Below are 15,831 nucleotides of genomic sequence, written 5' to 3' on the forward strand. Positions count from 1 at the left end.
AAAACAATGTTTAAAACATCTTCTTAAATCATAAAAAAAACACTCAAACAGAACTTAATCATAAATAGCGGTGTTTGTTTCTTTGATTAAACAATAAAACCTTAACAGCTATATATATAGTGTGAAGTGAAAGGCATTTGGACACAACACTTATAATGTGCACACTTCAGGAAATAAAGTTTCACCCTTCAGATCCACTTTAAATTCAATAGTGTAGTGAATACAGTTTGCTGTAGTCTTGAGGGAAAAAGAAGTACCAGAATTACACAGACTGGCTTGAATACTGGAGATTGAATAAACCTTTATATGTACAAAGGAATAAATATGTTCTGGGCTCTTTCAAATATCCAGTTTCCGAAGACTCAGCCTGCTGAAGGAATCTCTATAATAAAGAAAAAACAGTGCAGTGTGAATTACATTTTCATATAGAGGTAAAAGTCCATCTAATTAGCTGGGTCATACACAGCAGGGCTCCTGCACTATCCTCTCAGCACAGTGTTCAAGTGAAAGCAGGGTGGCAGTCTCTACCTTAGTCTACATCACAAAACCACCATGTTATCTTTCATAAGCAGCCTCTGATGGGATTTCTAGAGCAGGACAGCGGTACATTTGCAGAGCTAAAGTATTAGTGTTACCAAGCTGTCTGACCGGAATTTCAGCAAGACAAAAGCAGGGCTGAGACTTGCATCCCCCGTCAGTGTAAAACACTGTGTTGCAGACGCTTTATCTATCAGCACCACATTAAAAATAGCCGTGTGCAACTCTTAGATTTTACCTGCGCACACAGGCGTGGTTCCTGAAGCGCCCAGCTAACCGGCCTGCGTGGTAACGTGGCTGTGCCCTGGTCGCTTGACTGGCCTACCTGTGAGAACTGACTTGTAAGATTGGCTTATAGAGCTGGGGAATCTTCCTGCTTATCAAAGGCTGAAGCGCCTCTCTGAGTCGGTGGTAGTTCCGCTCCAGTTCTCGCTGATACTCCTTCTGATCCAGCCCAATGAGACTCTTGTTCTTACGCAGCGCATCTTCACACCTAATAGTGTAAAAATTGTGAAATAGTAAATCAACTGAAATGCTCAATGCAAAGGAAACCAAAATAAGAGCGAAACTACCATTAACAATAATAACTTCTCAAAAAAAGCTTAAAATATAGATTTTTTCATCAAATCGATGATGTCAACACTTTCTATTGTATTATGGATGTGAAATGTAATTTGTTTGAATGTGTGTTTTGGAAGATGGAAAGACATTGAGAAAGTCTTTGATTTTAAGTCTATCTTAGTACTTCTAAATGTAGCTCTACTGATTAATAGTTATAAATAGCAATGGGAACTCACTATTTTTTAATCTTTAAAATAATAAAGTACTCCCTCTATTCTGTTGAGAAAACACCACCACTAACTTATATTTGTAACCTTGTTTAAACAAGGCAAAAAGACGCATCTAACTTTTTATTGAAATCCTTGAAGCACAATCGCAGTTTGTTGTGATGTCTGAACAGTTTGGGGTCGCTGGGTATTTCTGACAGGAACACTTGGGCCACTTCCAAAGGACCCTTAAAACACAAAGAGAAAGATTTCAGACAAGTGACACCCATTGTAGCCCAGACAGAATTGCTACTGTTCTTCACAAAAGCATGACAGGAGAAGAGCAACTGCACAAAGAGCTGCAACCCGGTCCATACAGTGCAGCCCGAAATCCGTGGTATTCCAGGGAATACACACACGGGTTCTGCTATGAAAAGCCTCAGGTTGCTGTAAATGTCAGCTGATTGCAACACCGCAGCAACATGCTTGGTGTCTTTAAGCACATGGCCTATTGCAGGGATGGAAACGAGTCTCCCGTTGCAGAGCAGTTCGATCCATTCCTGGTTTTACTACAAGTTTAATACGACACACCTGAGCTTGCTACCTCTACACTGGGGCTAATCAGGCTCCTAGTAAAACCTGGAATACACATCCCTGTGTTGTATCATTCATGGTGCGAGACACAGTCTAGGGAACCTCTGACATATAATGCATTTGCATTTGTAATGGACCCCACGGTCCACCTTGCATATTCTTTCATGTTTTTCCATACCTGATTCCAATGTGTTTAAATCACACAGAGCTCTCTAATAAACACTGACCTGGTTGACAGTGGTCCCCACAGAGCCCTGCAGTACCATCTGAAGCATCTTGGGATCGGCTGGTTCTTGGTGTGTGGCGAATGCAAGTTCCTGGGTTTTCTTTTGCATATCCTCAATGGCAACTTCAATGGGCGTGGAAATTACCTGGGGGGAGGGGGGGGTAAAGCTCATTGCTCCGAACTTCAATGCAATACAAAGGGTTTAGTTACAAAGAATCAACAGCATGCAGGATGATCCGTTCATTAGTTTTTTGTTCGGACGATAAGACTACTGTAGTTAATCATACTTTTTACAAGGAACAGTTTTAACAAAGTGACAAGGACGCTACTGAAGAACACACTTCACAGCGGCTTTCCACCCACACATTCGCTTCAGGGATTCGGAGGCAGCAACGGTCAAGTTCCACCTCCAGGACAATTCAAACACCTTGCAGACCATCATGCTGTATCAGCTTGACCAGGGGGGCCCCACACCTCAGTGACGGTGCAATGGCAGGTGCTTCTCACTTTGTAAGTTTGTTTGGTTTTGTTTGGGGTTACCTCTTCTTTGTGCATGACGTTTATCCTGGTTTTGATGTAGGGGAACGCATGGGACGTGGTCAGGAACGTCTTGCGCTTGAACTGCTCGTGAAGGTCACCATGAGCCCGGCCGTCGAGTGTGAACGGGGTGCAGTACATGAAGCGACGCAGGTTGTAATTCTTATCATAATATGTGATCCTGTCCTTCATCTCGTAGCTATCAAAGTAAGGCTCCACGTACGTGATCTGGATGTATGCCTGAAAGAAAGGAACAAATCAAGCCAAGTGCAAGCAGCGGTCCTGAGACACGCATGTGAACACAGTCAGGACTGAGTGAAGTGGAGCAGCTGCTGCTGTGTAGCTGCTGGACGCTTTCATTCTACATCTAATCCATACACTGGACAGCATTGCATGTTTCAAATGAGACAACGGATAGGTTTGGGAAAACTGGAGGAAGCAAAGTCAAGCAGGCAAACACTGAAAACAATCTGACACAGAACAATCCCACAGTACCTTGTTCTGATCCAGTTTGCATTTGTCGACCGGATTAGAATCTTTTATGACTTCCACCATGTCCTCTCCAAATCTCTCACCGTAAAATCCCTGAAAGGGTTAAGAAGCAAGTCCAGGGTAAATGAACACATCAGGAATGACAGGGGCAACAAGAACCATTTCCACACAGAGTGTGCGGTCTGCTTACCTCTGATTGGTGTGAAATCATTCTGCTTACCTCTGATTGGTGTGAAATCATTCTGCTTACCTCTGATTGGTGTGAAATCATTCTACTTACCTCTGATCAGTGGGAAATCATTCTGTGATTGGTGTGAAATCATTCTACTTACCTCTGATCAGTGGGAAATCATTCTGCTTACCTCTGATTGGTGTGAAATCATTCTGCTTACCTCTAACCGGTGGGAAATCTCTGCCAGCTTCGTGATTGACGGCTCTTTGTAAACAAACTCTTGCTCGTCCAAGTCTCCAAATTTGGATCCGTAAAATCCAACTCGGAAATAGGTACCGAACATTCTCTTACCATCCTTTAAAACAAAGAGATATATTTCATATAGATGCCCTGCTTTTATAGGGTTTACAATTACAATAATTATATATAATGCAGTGTCATTAAGTATCTTCTGTAAGAAAAAGTGCAAGAAAGAAAACCATGCACTGAAAAATATATTATTAACTGTGTCAAGGTTAGGAAACTATACGATACCTTCGTTCACATATAACACAGTACAATCTCACTGGTCGATAGCTCCAGTACACATTTGTAAATGTTTGCACTGCTAAATAAAGTACATACAATCACGCTGACCCGGGAGATACTGTGGAACACGAAATCTAAGATACATCTTACAGGTCACAGGGTTACCTCATAGTTTAGCAATGCACACGACCTATTTAAGTTGAAAAAGGCTTTAGCAATGCACATAACCCATTTAAACTGATAAAGCCACAGTTTATGCAACTCATAAACCAGCTCCTCGTCTTTTTGTGGGTTACAGGCGTTCATAGAAAGTTTCTATTGATATTCTAAGCATCTGTCCAAATGAGAGATTTCAAAAGCAAGCAGTATTTCTGCAAGAGCCGTGTAAATGACACTCAAATGTTTTCCGTACAGACTCTTTGTTTATGAATACATTGCTTAGGATTACCTTGCTACAGGAAATTAAATAAAATACCACTGTGTTTGTACGATTCTCTTTAGGTGTTAAACACTGCATTCAAATAGAACGGCTTCAATTACATAGGAGGGTTAAAACACTGTGAGACCGTTAAGGGGATCAATGTTCAATTCATACTGAAAAATATATATATATATATTATATATATATATATATATATATATATATATATATATATATAGAACCCACGAGTATATAGTACAAGACTTTATAGATGCACTGCCTTCAAGTTCGAAATACGAGTGTGCTATAAATACACAAACAAAGCATCAAGACACCGGTAAAATTCGGAATAAATCACCGTGCATGGGTCCACCAAAAACCAGATAACTGGTTTTGAAAAAAATGAAGATTCCCTGGAAACCTGCACATTTCAACTCAGCAGAGCTCTGGGTTACACAGGGAGAGCTCAAACAGAATGCAAGCACCCATTCTCATTTTCTTCTGCAGGAAACCCCCCTGGGAGACACGGGAGCCCTGTGCACTCGCTCAGCCTGCCCAGAGACCTCAATCACAGCACTATGAGAACCAATAGGGTTCAGCATGAGGAAACTCCAGGAGCCCTGTGCACTCGCTCAGCCTGCCCAGAGACCTCAATCACAGCACTATGAGCACCAATAGGGTTCAGCATGAGGAAACTCCAGGAGCCCTGTGCACTCGCTCAGCCTGCCCAGAGACCTCAATCACAGCACTATGAGCACCAATAGGGTTCAGCATGAGGAAACTCCAGGAGCCCTGTGCACTCGCTCAGCCTGCCCAGAGACCTCAATCACAGCACTATGAGCACCAATAGGGTTCAGCATGAGGAAACTCCAGGAGCCCTGTGCACTCGCTCAGCCTGCCCAGAGACCTCAATCACAGCACTATGAGTACCAATAGGGTTCAGCATGAGGAAACTCCAGGAGCCCTGTGCACTCGCTCAGCCTGCCCAGAGACCTCAATCACAGCACTATGAGCACCAATAGGGTTCAGCAAGGAAACTAGGAGCCCTGTGCACTCGCTCAGCCTGCCCAGAGACCTCAATCACAGCACTATGAGACCAATAGGGTTCAGCATGAGGAAACCCAGGAGCCCTGTGCACTCGCTCAGCCTGCCCAGAGACCTCAATCACAGCACTATGAGCACCAATAGGGTTCAGCATGAGGAAACTCCAGGAGCCCTGTGCACTCGCTCAGCCTGCCCAGAGACCTCAATCACAGCACTATGAGCACCAATAGGGTTCAGCATGAGGAAACTCCAGGAGCCCTGTGCACTCGCTCAGCCTGCCCAGAGACCTCAATCACAGCACTATGAGCACCAATAGGGTTCAGCATGAGGAAACTCCAGGAGCCCTGTGCACTCGCTCAGCCTGCCCAGAGACCTCAATCACAGCACTATGAGCACCAATAGGGTTCAGGCTGAGGAAACTCCAGGAGCCCTGTGCACTCGCTCAGCCTGCCCAGAGACCTCAATCACAGCACTATGAGCACCAATAGGGTTCAGCATGAGGAAACCTTGCTTAGATACCCATTAAATAACCATCACCCTTAAACGCCTTTACCAGAGTGAAGTGAAAGCCTGGTGCAGGAAACTAGCCTTAAAGCAAACCCCTTTCACCTGTGAAGCCCTCATAACTGAAATGCAAATCTCACAACTGAAATAATTCAATTTCCGCAGCGCAGGGATGGAAATAAGACTCCTATTGCACAGCAGGTCAAACCTATTCCAGGTTTTACTACTGGCTCGATTAGCCACAGTGTACAGGTAACAAGCTCAGGTGTGTTTTATTAAACTCCTAGTAAAACCAGGAATGGATCAAACTGATATGCAGTGGAAGCCTAACAGCACACCACTATGCCTTCTGTTTAATAAATCTAACTTTTAATAGTTTGATAAAAAGCTGCAAAAAAACTCTTGTTTGTTAGTTTTTTTGTGAATTTTGGCAGGATCGTGAACACTAATGTTTGTGTCCTTTGGCTGTGGAATACTGAGCCATGGAAGTGATCGGAGTATTACCAACAAACAAAGAAAACTGAATTAGCCAAGACTCAACAGATACAGACAAGTGCAGCAGCAGCATTGGCAGCGAGTGTACAGTAAAGCACAGAGAAATATGACAAAGTAACAAAGACAACAAGGACTAGTAACAAAGTAACAAAGACAACCAGCTCTACAGCAGACATACAGTAAATGGCATGAGAAGACAAGTCCAGCGAGAGCAGTAAAAGACAGGGAACATTTCAACAGCACGACCGCAAACATTCACTCCCTCCAGGATCATAAGGCTGAGCTTTGTGTAAATCAAATAGCCTTTTAAAAACAGCACACAATGTATTCTTGCAAACATGAACAATACATATGTACAGTAAACCGGAAACCCCCAAATTCCCCAGAGACAGAACAGATAAAGGGTGGTCAAGGTGGCAACTCTGAGCTGTCAGCTGGAAGAGTGTGAAGGTGGAAACAGACAAAAGTCAACATCTTGGATAATAGTTTTCTAATAGTTTTGCATGGTAAAATGTATCGGCTAAGCAGCAGGTGTGAATATGCAAAGGAGGGTAGTGCACGTGTACAAAAAGCATCAGGACTGAGCCAACTAACCCCAACCCCAACCCCAACCCCAACCCCAACCCCAACCCCAACCCCAACCCCAACCCCAACCCTAACCCCAACCCCAACCTCAACCCCAATCCCAACCAGGCAGCGACTCCAGGGGTTTTCAGTGGAAACCTTTGGAGGTGCCTTTATCACATATTTTTGTATTGCATTCAATTCGTTCAATTAAACATTAAAAACAATAAATTAGTTAACTCAGTCCTAAAAAAAGGTGTCACTGCATTGCTGTACAGCAGGTTCCTATAAGTAACAGAAAAGCCCTGAAGGTAGGAACTTACCACAACAGACAATAATAAAAGTGGGAAGGAGAGGGGGTCAGCAACCAGGGCAATAAGAGGAGAAAACAGAAAATATTTTAATCAGGTCAGGGGACTTCCAAAAACACAACAACAACAACAACAACAAACAACAACAACAAAGCAATTACAGCAAATAAATACAAACACTGATTTAAAATGAAAATCAAGAAAACAAAATATACTTTTAAAAAAAAAAAAAAACATGCTTTCATCACTAAGAGGGGCAGGCACACAAAAGCAGAGCAGAGCACAAAGAGACAGGTTTCTCCAGAACACCACAGGCACGTGCAGACAGCCAGCGCAGAAACAGGAAGGTCGGCAAGTACTGGCCTTGTTTTTCCTTTTACCATGCAATAAACCATGACAAGGTTAATACAAGAGACGGACAAACAGTGTGTGCACACAAACACAAACCAGGGGTCGATTTAGTTTAAAAACAAACTGGCAAACAAGAAACAATATCGCAGCGATTTCCAGAGCGGTCCTGGTTAAAGATCCGACTTCCTAAGGAACCTAGGACACCCTTTCCTTAGCTGGTGAAATTTAGACCGCTCAGTTACTTACACACATATGTATTTATAAAACAGCATACAAAAAAAAAACAGCTGTTTTCAGCAAATGAAGAGTAAAATGGCACTTAAATCGAACCCTGTGGTTGAGAATGATGAAATGCATGAGAACATGTGAGACACGCAACAACTGTGATGCTGGTGCTGGCGAGAGGTAACGCTGTGTGTCAGCTCAAACACAAGGAACCACAATGGGGTGTGGCTCAAATCACCAAGGCACCTCATTAGAGCAAAGACGTGGGGACCCATGCACTGCCTGTCACGCTACACACGTTGTTTTGCTTCACGACAGTACTAATGGACAGTAACTCAGAGGTTAATGGATTGGATTTACAGCAGACAGCAACAGAACACCCACAGCTAGCACATGTGGGGAAGCAGAACGAGGACTCAACCTACCTCCCAGCCAGTACTCTGTGTAACAAAAAAATACAAAATCACGTCAAAGCAGCACTGATCAGGCTGACCACTGCGGTCTGTTCATGGACTTACAGAAGACAGCGGTCCTTTGTTTTTTGATCAAATATAGTAAGCCCCTTAGTCCTTTAGAAAAAGATCCTCTTTGTTTAATGCCGGTAATCGTTTATTGAGGATTGCATTTTCTTACTGTGTTGGACTATACGTATTAAAAAGGGTGCACTGTATGTTCCTCTCAGTTAGATATTCACACAGCAAATCACAGTGATTTTTATGAACGTATGAAAGCATTTTTAGAAACCATGTCGTGTCTTGTAGGTAGAAAACTAGCACACTAATATTTTATTGTGGTTGTTTTATCAACCTGACTTGCTTAACTGTGAGGATCAACTAAACCCTGCAAGCACAGTGCAACACCCACAATATTACACTGTGAGGATCAACTAAACCCTGTAAGCACAGTGCAACACCCACAATATTACAGCTTCTTCACTGACCATTCACAATTAAACAGGACTTGAGAAAAATCCTCTTACTTGCTCTGCAGCTACTGCTCAAAGCATCGCATGATGAGTGGAAATATAAAGACTCCTTTACCTGGTGAACGATTTTGCTGAATGCTTCCTGCAGTTTACCATGAATACTGGCAAGCTTCTTGGCATCCCTGTTTGCCTCGTGGATTGGAATCAACACTTTATAAACTTCATTCACAGACTCGTACATTCCTGCCTATAGGAACACATGAGCAAGAGAGTCACAGTTAAGAGCTCTGCTACTTTCTCAACAAATGGAAATCAAATGGCTTTTAACAGAAATACAAGGGTTCGATTTTACACTTCTCCTTATTAAGCTGTGTTAAAAAAAAAAACAGAATAGATTTGCTCTTTGGAGTAATGCTGACTTGCATAAATACTTGTATTGTTACAGCAAAGTGAATTTGCCGTCCCGTCGCTACACAACCCCCGAGGCCCTGCAGATGGAGCCGTGTCATTTCAAAGCTCTCACCAGTGAGAAGGAAGCAGCAGCCTGTTCCAGCAGCCCCACCAGCCCTGCCTCAGTGAAGTACTTCCCAGAGCATATTCCCTCTTCATCCGGGGACAGCACGTCATCAGACACCGCAGACTCCTCCAACACATTCGATGAGATGTTCTGAGAGAAACACAAAACCACAAGGATGACCTCGCTCCTCACTTTGAAAAGTCACTCAGACCCATGACCTCGCTCTGCACCGCACCGAGGAACACTTTGAAAAGTCACTCAGACCCATGACCTCGCTTTGCACCGCACCGAAGAACACTTTGAAAAGTCACTCAGACCCATGACCTCGCTCTGCACCGCACCGAGGAACACTTTGAAAAGTCACTCAGACCCATGACCTCGCTCTGCACCGCACCGAGGAACACTTTGAAAAGTCACTCAGACCCATGACCTCGCTCTGCACCGCACCGAGGAACACTTTGAAAAGTCACTCAGACCCATGACCTCGCTCTGCACCGCACCGAGGAACACTTTGAAAAGTCACTCAGACCCATGACCTCGCTCTGCACCGCACCGAGGAACACTTTGAAAAGTCACTCAGACCCATGACCTCGCTCTGCACCGCACCGAGGAACACTTTGAAAAGTCACTCAGACCCATGACCTCGCTCTGCACCGCACCGAGGAACACTTTGAAAAGTCACTCAGACCCATGACCTCGCTCTGCACCGCACCGAGGAACACTTTGAAAAGTCACTCAGACCCATGACCTCGCTCTGCACCGCACCGAGGAACACTTTGAAAAGTCACTCAGACCCATGACCTCGCTCTGCACCGCACCGAGGAACACTTTGAAAAGTCACTCAGACCCATGACCTCGCTCTGCACCGCACCGAGGAACACTTTGAAAAGTCACTCAGACCCATGACCTCGCTCTGCACCGCACCGAGGAACACTTTGAAAAGTCACTCAGACCCATGACCTCGCTCTGCACCGCACCGAGGAACACTTTGAAAAGTCACTCAGACCCATGACCTCGCTCTGCACCGCACCGAGGAACACTTTGAAAAGTCACTCAGACCCATGACCTCGCTCTGCACCGCACCGAGGAACACTTTGAAAAGTCACTCAGACCCATGACCTCGCTCTGCACCGCACCGAGGAACACTTTGAAAAGTCACTCAGACCCATGACCTCGCTCTGCACCGCACCGAGGAACACTTTGAAAAGTCACTCAGACCCATGACCTCGCTCTGCACCGCACCGAGGAACACTTTGAAAAGTCACTCAGACCCATGACCTCGCTCTGCACCGCACCGAGGAACACTTTGAAAAGTCACTCAGACCCATGTCTGTTCTAAGCAATCAATCTGTTCTAATGCCATTCTGATGTAATTTTTTATTTTACGGTATCTGTATCTGTTAGTTTATTTTTTCTTATACCAACTTAGCATTTTTTTTCTAAACATGATGGCTTTAACTGGCCTTGAGCAGATATGAATACCAACTTCATTTATACAACGTCCTTCATGTGCACGCATCCCAGGGCTCTTTACAGAAATAAACAGCAAACCAAAAGAGCTCTGAACTGCTCGATAGTGACGGGCCAAATCAAAGAAATTGAGTTTAGAATTAAAAATACATGCCTGCCTGCCTGCCTGCCTGCCTGCATGCATGCATGCATGTATGCATGTTAAAGCACAAGAGGAGGCATGCTCTTCCTACCTGGAAGGTGACACAGCCCACAGGCAGGTACTTGCGATCCTCCAGCATGCTCAGGTACTCTGCGACCAGCGCTGCCGCGTGCCCCAGGCACTGCGCCGCTTCAGCATGGTTGTTCCTCTCAGAGTGCTTCCCAGCCATGTTCTGCAGCCAGGTCAGCCGCAGGTCCGGGGAGGTCTGGTATCCTTTAGCGATCCTGCAACATTTAAAACAAGGATGCACTCATTCAACATTAACACAGGGATGGGACTAAGACTCCCATTGCACAGCACTTTGATCCATTCCGGGTTTTACTATGAGTTTAAAAAAGCAGAGGGGACCCAAATCCAGTTTGTGCCTTGGAACTTAGTTTCAGGCCCCTGCACGGCACAACAGGGAGGCTTGGGGTTTGATACAGCAAAGTTGCCTCAAATTAGGTCTCCTGGAACCAGGTTTCAAAAACTGTTCCTGAAAAAGTGGCTTCTTGCTCCCTCAGCTTAAGAAGCACCAGAGCTTGTTACCTAAACACTGTAGCTAATCAAGCTCATAATAAAACCTTGAATGGGTGAAACTGCCATGCAATAGGAGTCTTATTAACATCCCTGTTAATACAAATAATCATCAAATACTTGGAGGAAAAAAAGCAGCAGCAGTAGTTTTCATCAAGTTTTCATCCATGTAGCAACTCTGTTAACTGGCAGGCATCCAGTTCCCTGTTGAAATGAAAATCAATGAAAATCGATCAATACCTGTACATGAGGTCAATCAGCATCTCTGGGTCTTCCTGGTGCTCCTTCATCTTCACAGTGTCAGACAGGATCATGTGAAGATTAAAGACGAGGTCCTGGACCTGAAACACAAACACATCAACAAAGCGTTTCATAGTTTAAGGATTTCATGACCCGAGGCCATTTGACAAACAGTTTTTTTACAGTGCGTACGCCTTTATCTCTTTCCACTGCAGTTCTGACCCTGTTCTGGTCAGCAGTGATTCACGTTAATACTGGTGCAGGTATCAACACCTGACAGTCTATTATAAGCATGTTCACCGTTTCTCGTTCTCAAACTTCTCTTATGTTCTTCATAATAAAAGGTGTGTTCTTTTACGATGAAGATAATGAACCTGATCAGAGAAGGTGGTCTCCCTCAGCTCCAAGTCCTCCTCTGCGTACGTCAGGATTGTCTTTAGAGATCTCCTCAAGAACTCATCATTGAAGTTCTGCGAGGTCCCAACGAGACAGGACAGGGACATCGTCACCTGCATCTTCACTCTGGCGAAATTCTGCAACCGACAAACAAAAACATCCTTAACCCATCGGGTACCAAATTCAATTTCTCTTTTGAGGGGAAAATAAATAAATAAATAAATAAATAAATCAATCAGAAAATCAGACTACAAGCTGTATTTATGTAATTTGATACATTCACATAGACTTAATAAAAGATACCAAAGTTGTTTTTTTTTTTTATTGCCGATCTCGAAGTTCTGTCTCATCAGCAGGTACAGGGAGGCGCTGGCATGGGCTCGGATTATAAGCACCATGTGTTAATACACACTCACATTGCCGATCTCGAAGTTCTGTCTCATCAGCAGGTACAGGGAGGCGCTGGCATGGGCTCGGATTGTGCTGACGCTGCTGCTGCAGTTCCTCAGGAGTCTGAGGCACAGATCCGCACACTGCTCTGTCTCCTCTTCAAACAGCAGCTCTGGAAACTGCATGAGTGAAGAACACAGCATGCATCACCTGCTTTTGTAGTCTTCAACATTAACATCATTAAAGATATATATGCATACAGTAGATGGACAGATAGACAGATAGATTGACAGATATTTTTCATCAATTATTCTTCACTATACAGTCGTGGGAGAGAAAATAAATCAATAATTGATTTTCAAGGGATCATTTTAAATGTGATGCAATACTCTATATATTAAAGAGACATACACTTTTTTTTTTTTTTTTTTTTAAAAAAAAAATCTCAACATGCGGCTTGCTTTACAAAACGTGCATAATCTACTTTACTGAACACTTAAGTGTCGTTGCTGTCGGGTGCCCCACCTTGGAAACCAGGGCCCTCTGCGTAGCAAAGCAGTGCTGCAGGTAGAGTGCACTCTGATTACAGGCCATGCTGTGCAGCAGCACCTTCAGCACCCCCCCAAGAATACTCTCCTTGGATTCGGCCAGGGACACAGTCTGTCAGAGAGAAAACAACCAGACAGCACTGAGACCAGACTGCACTGTGCTGGCACTGCTCCGATCCACTGCTTTCACTGCCAATGATTCAATGAACCAGAGAGCACTGAGACCAGACTGCACTGTGCTGGCACTGCTCCGATCCACTGCTTTCACTGCCAATGATTCAATGAACCAGAGAGCACTGAGACCAGACTGCACTGTGCTGGCACTGCTCCGATCCACTGCTTTCACTGCCAATGATTCAATGAACCAGAGAGCACTGAGACCAGACTGCACTGTGCTGGCACTGCTCCGATCCACTGCTTTCACTGCCAATGATTCAATGAACCAGAGAGCACTGAGACCAGACTGCACTGTGCTGGCACTGCTCCGATCCACTGCTTTCACTGCCAATGATTCAATGAACCAGAGAGCACTGAGACCAGACTGCACTGTGCTGGCACTGCTCCGATCCACTGCTTTCACTGCCAATGATTCAATGAACCAGACTGCACTGTGCTGGCACTGCTCCGATCCACTGCTTTCACTGCCAATGATTCAATGAACCAGAGAGCACTGAGACCAGACTGCACTGTGCTGGCACTGCTCCGATCCACTGCTTTCACTGCCAATGATTCAATGAACCAGAGAGCACTGAGACCAGACTGCACTGTGCTGGCACTGCTCCGATCCACTGCTTTCACTGCCAATGATTCAATGAACCAGACTGCACTGTGCTGGCACTGCTCCGATCCACTGCTTTCACTGCCAATGATTCAATGAACCAGACTGCACTGTGCTGGCACTGCTCCGATCCACTGCTTTCACTGCCAATGATTCAATGAACCAGACTGCCAGACTGTGCTGGCACTGCTCCGATCCACTGCTTTCACTGCCAATGATTCAATGAACCAGAGAGCACTGAGACCAGACTGCACTGTGCTGGCACTGCTCCGATCCACTGCTTTCACTGCCAATGATTCAATGAACCAGAGAGCACTGAGACCAGACTGCACTGTGCTGGCACTGCTCCGATCCACTGCTTTCACTGCCAATGATTCAATGAACCAGACAGCACTGAGACCAGACTGCACTGTGCTGGCACTGCTCCGATCCACTGCTTTCACTGCCAATGATTCAATGAACCAGACTGCACTGTGCTGGCACTGCTCCGATCCACTGCTTTCACTGCCAATGATTCAATGAACCAGACTGCACTGTGCTGGCACTGCTCCGATCCACTGCTTTCACTGCCAATGATTCAATGAACCAGACTGCACTGTGCTGGCACTGCTCCGATCCACTGCTTTCACTGCCAATGATTCAATGAACCAGAGAGCACTGAGACCAGACTGCACTGTGCTGGCACTGCTCCGATCCACTGCTTTCACTGCCAATGATTCAATGAACCAGAGAGCACTGAGACCAGACTGCACTGTGCTGGCACTGCTCCGATCCACTGCTTTCACTGCCAATGATTCAATGAACCAGAGAGCACTGAGACCAGACTGCACTGTGCTGGCACTGCTCCGATCCACTGCTTTCACTGCCAATGATTCAATGAACCAGACTGCACTGTGCTGGCACTGCTCCGATCCACTGCTTTCACTGCCAATGATTCAACGTTGCCATCGCACAAGAATCTAAAAATCAAACTTCAGAGAACTTCTCTTGAAAGATAGACATAGTTCCTTTCTGTTAAGCAAACACATTATGATTTTAACCATTTCAGTCCTGGCAGGACCTCAAGGTCCAACCTTATCTTAGCACCAGCGAGAAGGAAAGAAACGTCGTCGAGAAGTGACGTATTATGACGTATTATAATGTATTGTGATTACAAAAAGCAAGCAAGAAAAATATTACATATCAGCTCTATTGTTATACAAGTGAGGACAAGCCTGCTCCTTTTTGAATGAATATATTTAACTTAATTTCACATTCTTCAGCTCGACAAAAACAATGCGGGACCTAAAGGGTTAAGTTAGCAGGCAATGGGTGTTGTTATAGGAGAGGTTTGTGCTCCTGTTCATTTACTGCAATGGGAAGCAGTCCCTTTCCTAACACAGAGTTCACATATACCTGCACAATTATCTCCAGAGTATCCAAAATGATTAGATTGGCTTCTGTAGCAAGATTCCCATCGATAAGTGCTTCATGGTCCAACTCTGCTCTGGATCTGTAATGAAAATAAATAAATAAATGTGTGTATCTATGCACACACACACACACACACACACACACACACACACACACACACACACACACACACACACACACACACACACACACACACACACACACACACACACACACACTGCCTATAGAAATACCCCCTTTCAAAATGTTCACCTTTTATTGCCTTATAGCCTGGAATTAGCATTCATTAAAACATTTTTTTTTTCATTTATCTACACATCCTACCCTATAATTTCCAAGTTAAATAAATATTCTAGAAATGGCACCACCAAGACCTTGCCTAGATCAGGCCGTCCCTTCAAACTGGATGACCGAGCAAGGAGACTGATCAGAGAGGCTACCAAGAGGCCAATGGCAACTTTGCAAGAGCTATAGGCTTTTATGGCCAAAGACTGGTCAAAGTGTGCATGTGACAACAATATCCCAAGCACTCCGCAAATCTGGCCTCTATGGTAGGGTGGCAATAAGGAAGCCATTACTCAAGAAAGCCCGCCTTGAATCCCGTTTGAAGTATGCAAAAAAAAAAAATTCAAGAGATTCTGAGGCTTGTGGCAAAAAGTTTTTTTGCC

The 15,831-nt window shown here is 44.6% G+C and overlaps 1 protein-coding gene across 8 annotated transcripts in view; it reads right to left on the minus strand.

Annotated features, from left to right (window-relative positions):
* Positions 1 to 4: 4 nt before the first annotated feature.
* The window catches only part of LOC121331203 (dedicator of cytokinesis protein 7), a 52,475-nt gene continuing 36,648 nt past the window's right edge, over positions 5 to 15,831 (minus strand). For 4 of the 8 annotated variants that reach the window (XM_041278430.1, XM_041278433.1, XM_041278432.1 and 1 more), the window contains 16 exons: positions 15,146 to 15,242; positions 12,950 to 13,084; positions 12,451 to 12,603; positions 12,013 to 12,171; positions 11,639 to 11,739; positions 10,914 to 11,106; positions 9,217 to 9,360; positions 8,809 to 8,940; positions 8,194 to 8,208; positions 3,546 to 3,671; positions 3,157 to 3,246; positions 2,665 to 2,901; positions 2,126 to 2,269; positions 1,446 to 1,552; positions 863 to 1,030; positions 6 to 382 (listed from right to left, as the gene is read on the minus strand). In XM_041278430.1, coding sequence (XP_041134364.1) covers positions 340 to 382; positions 863 to 1,030; positions 1,446 to 1,552; positions 2,126 to 2,269; positions 2,665 to 2,901; positions 3,157 to 3,246; positions 3,546 to 3,671; positions 8,194 to 8,208; positions 8,809 to 8,940; positions 9,217 to 9,360; positions 10,914 to 11,106; positions 11,639 to 11,739; positions 12,013 to 12,171; positions 12,451 to 12,603; positions 12,950 to 13,084; positions 15,146 to 15,242 — 2,044 coding nt within the window. In that variant the 3' untranslated portion in view covers positions 6 to 339. Of the gene's footprint in view, positions 383 to 862; positions 1,031 to 1,445; positions 1,553 to 2,125; positions 2,270 to 2,664; positions 2,902 to 3,156; positions 3,247 to 3,545; positions 3,681 to 8,193; positions 8,209 to 8,808; positions 8,941 to 9,216; positions 9,361 to 10,913; positions 11,107 to 11,638; positions 11,740 to 12,012; positions 12,172 to 12,450; positions 12,604 to 12,949; positions 13,085 to 15,145; positions 15,243 to 15,831 lie in introns of all 8 variants that reach the window. The other 4 variants (XM_041278431.1, XM_041278429.1, XM_041278434.1 and 1 more) reach the window with 2 other exon arrangements.

Source organism: Polyodon spathula, chromosome 18, assembly GCF_017654505.1.
Source record: "Polyodon spathula isolate WHYD16114869_AA chromosome 18, ASM1765450v1, whole genome shotgun sequence".
Taxonomy (NCBI): Eukaryota; Metazoa; Chordata; class Actinopteri; order Acipenseriformes; family Polyodontidae; genus Polyodon; species Polyodon spathula.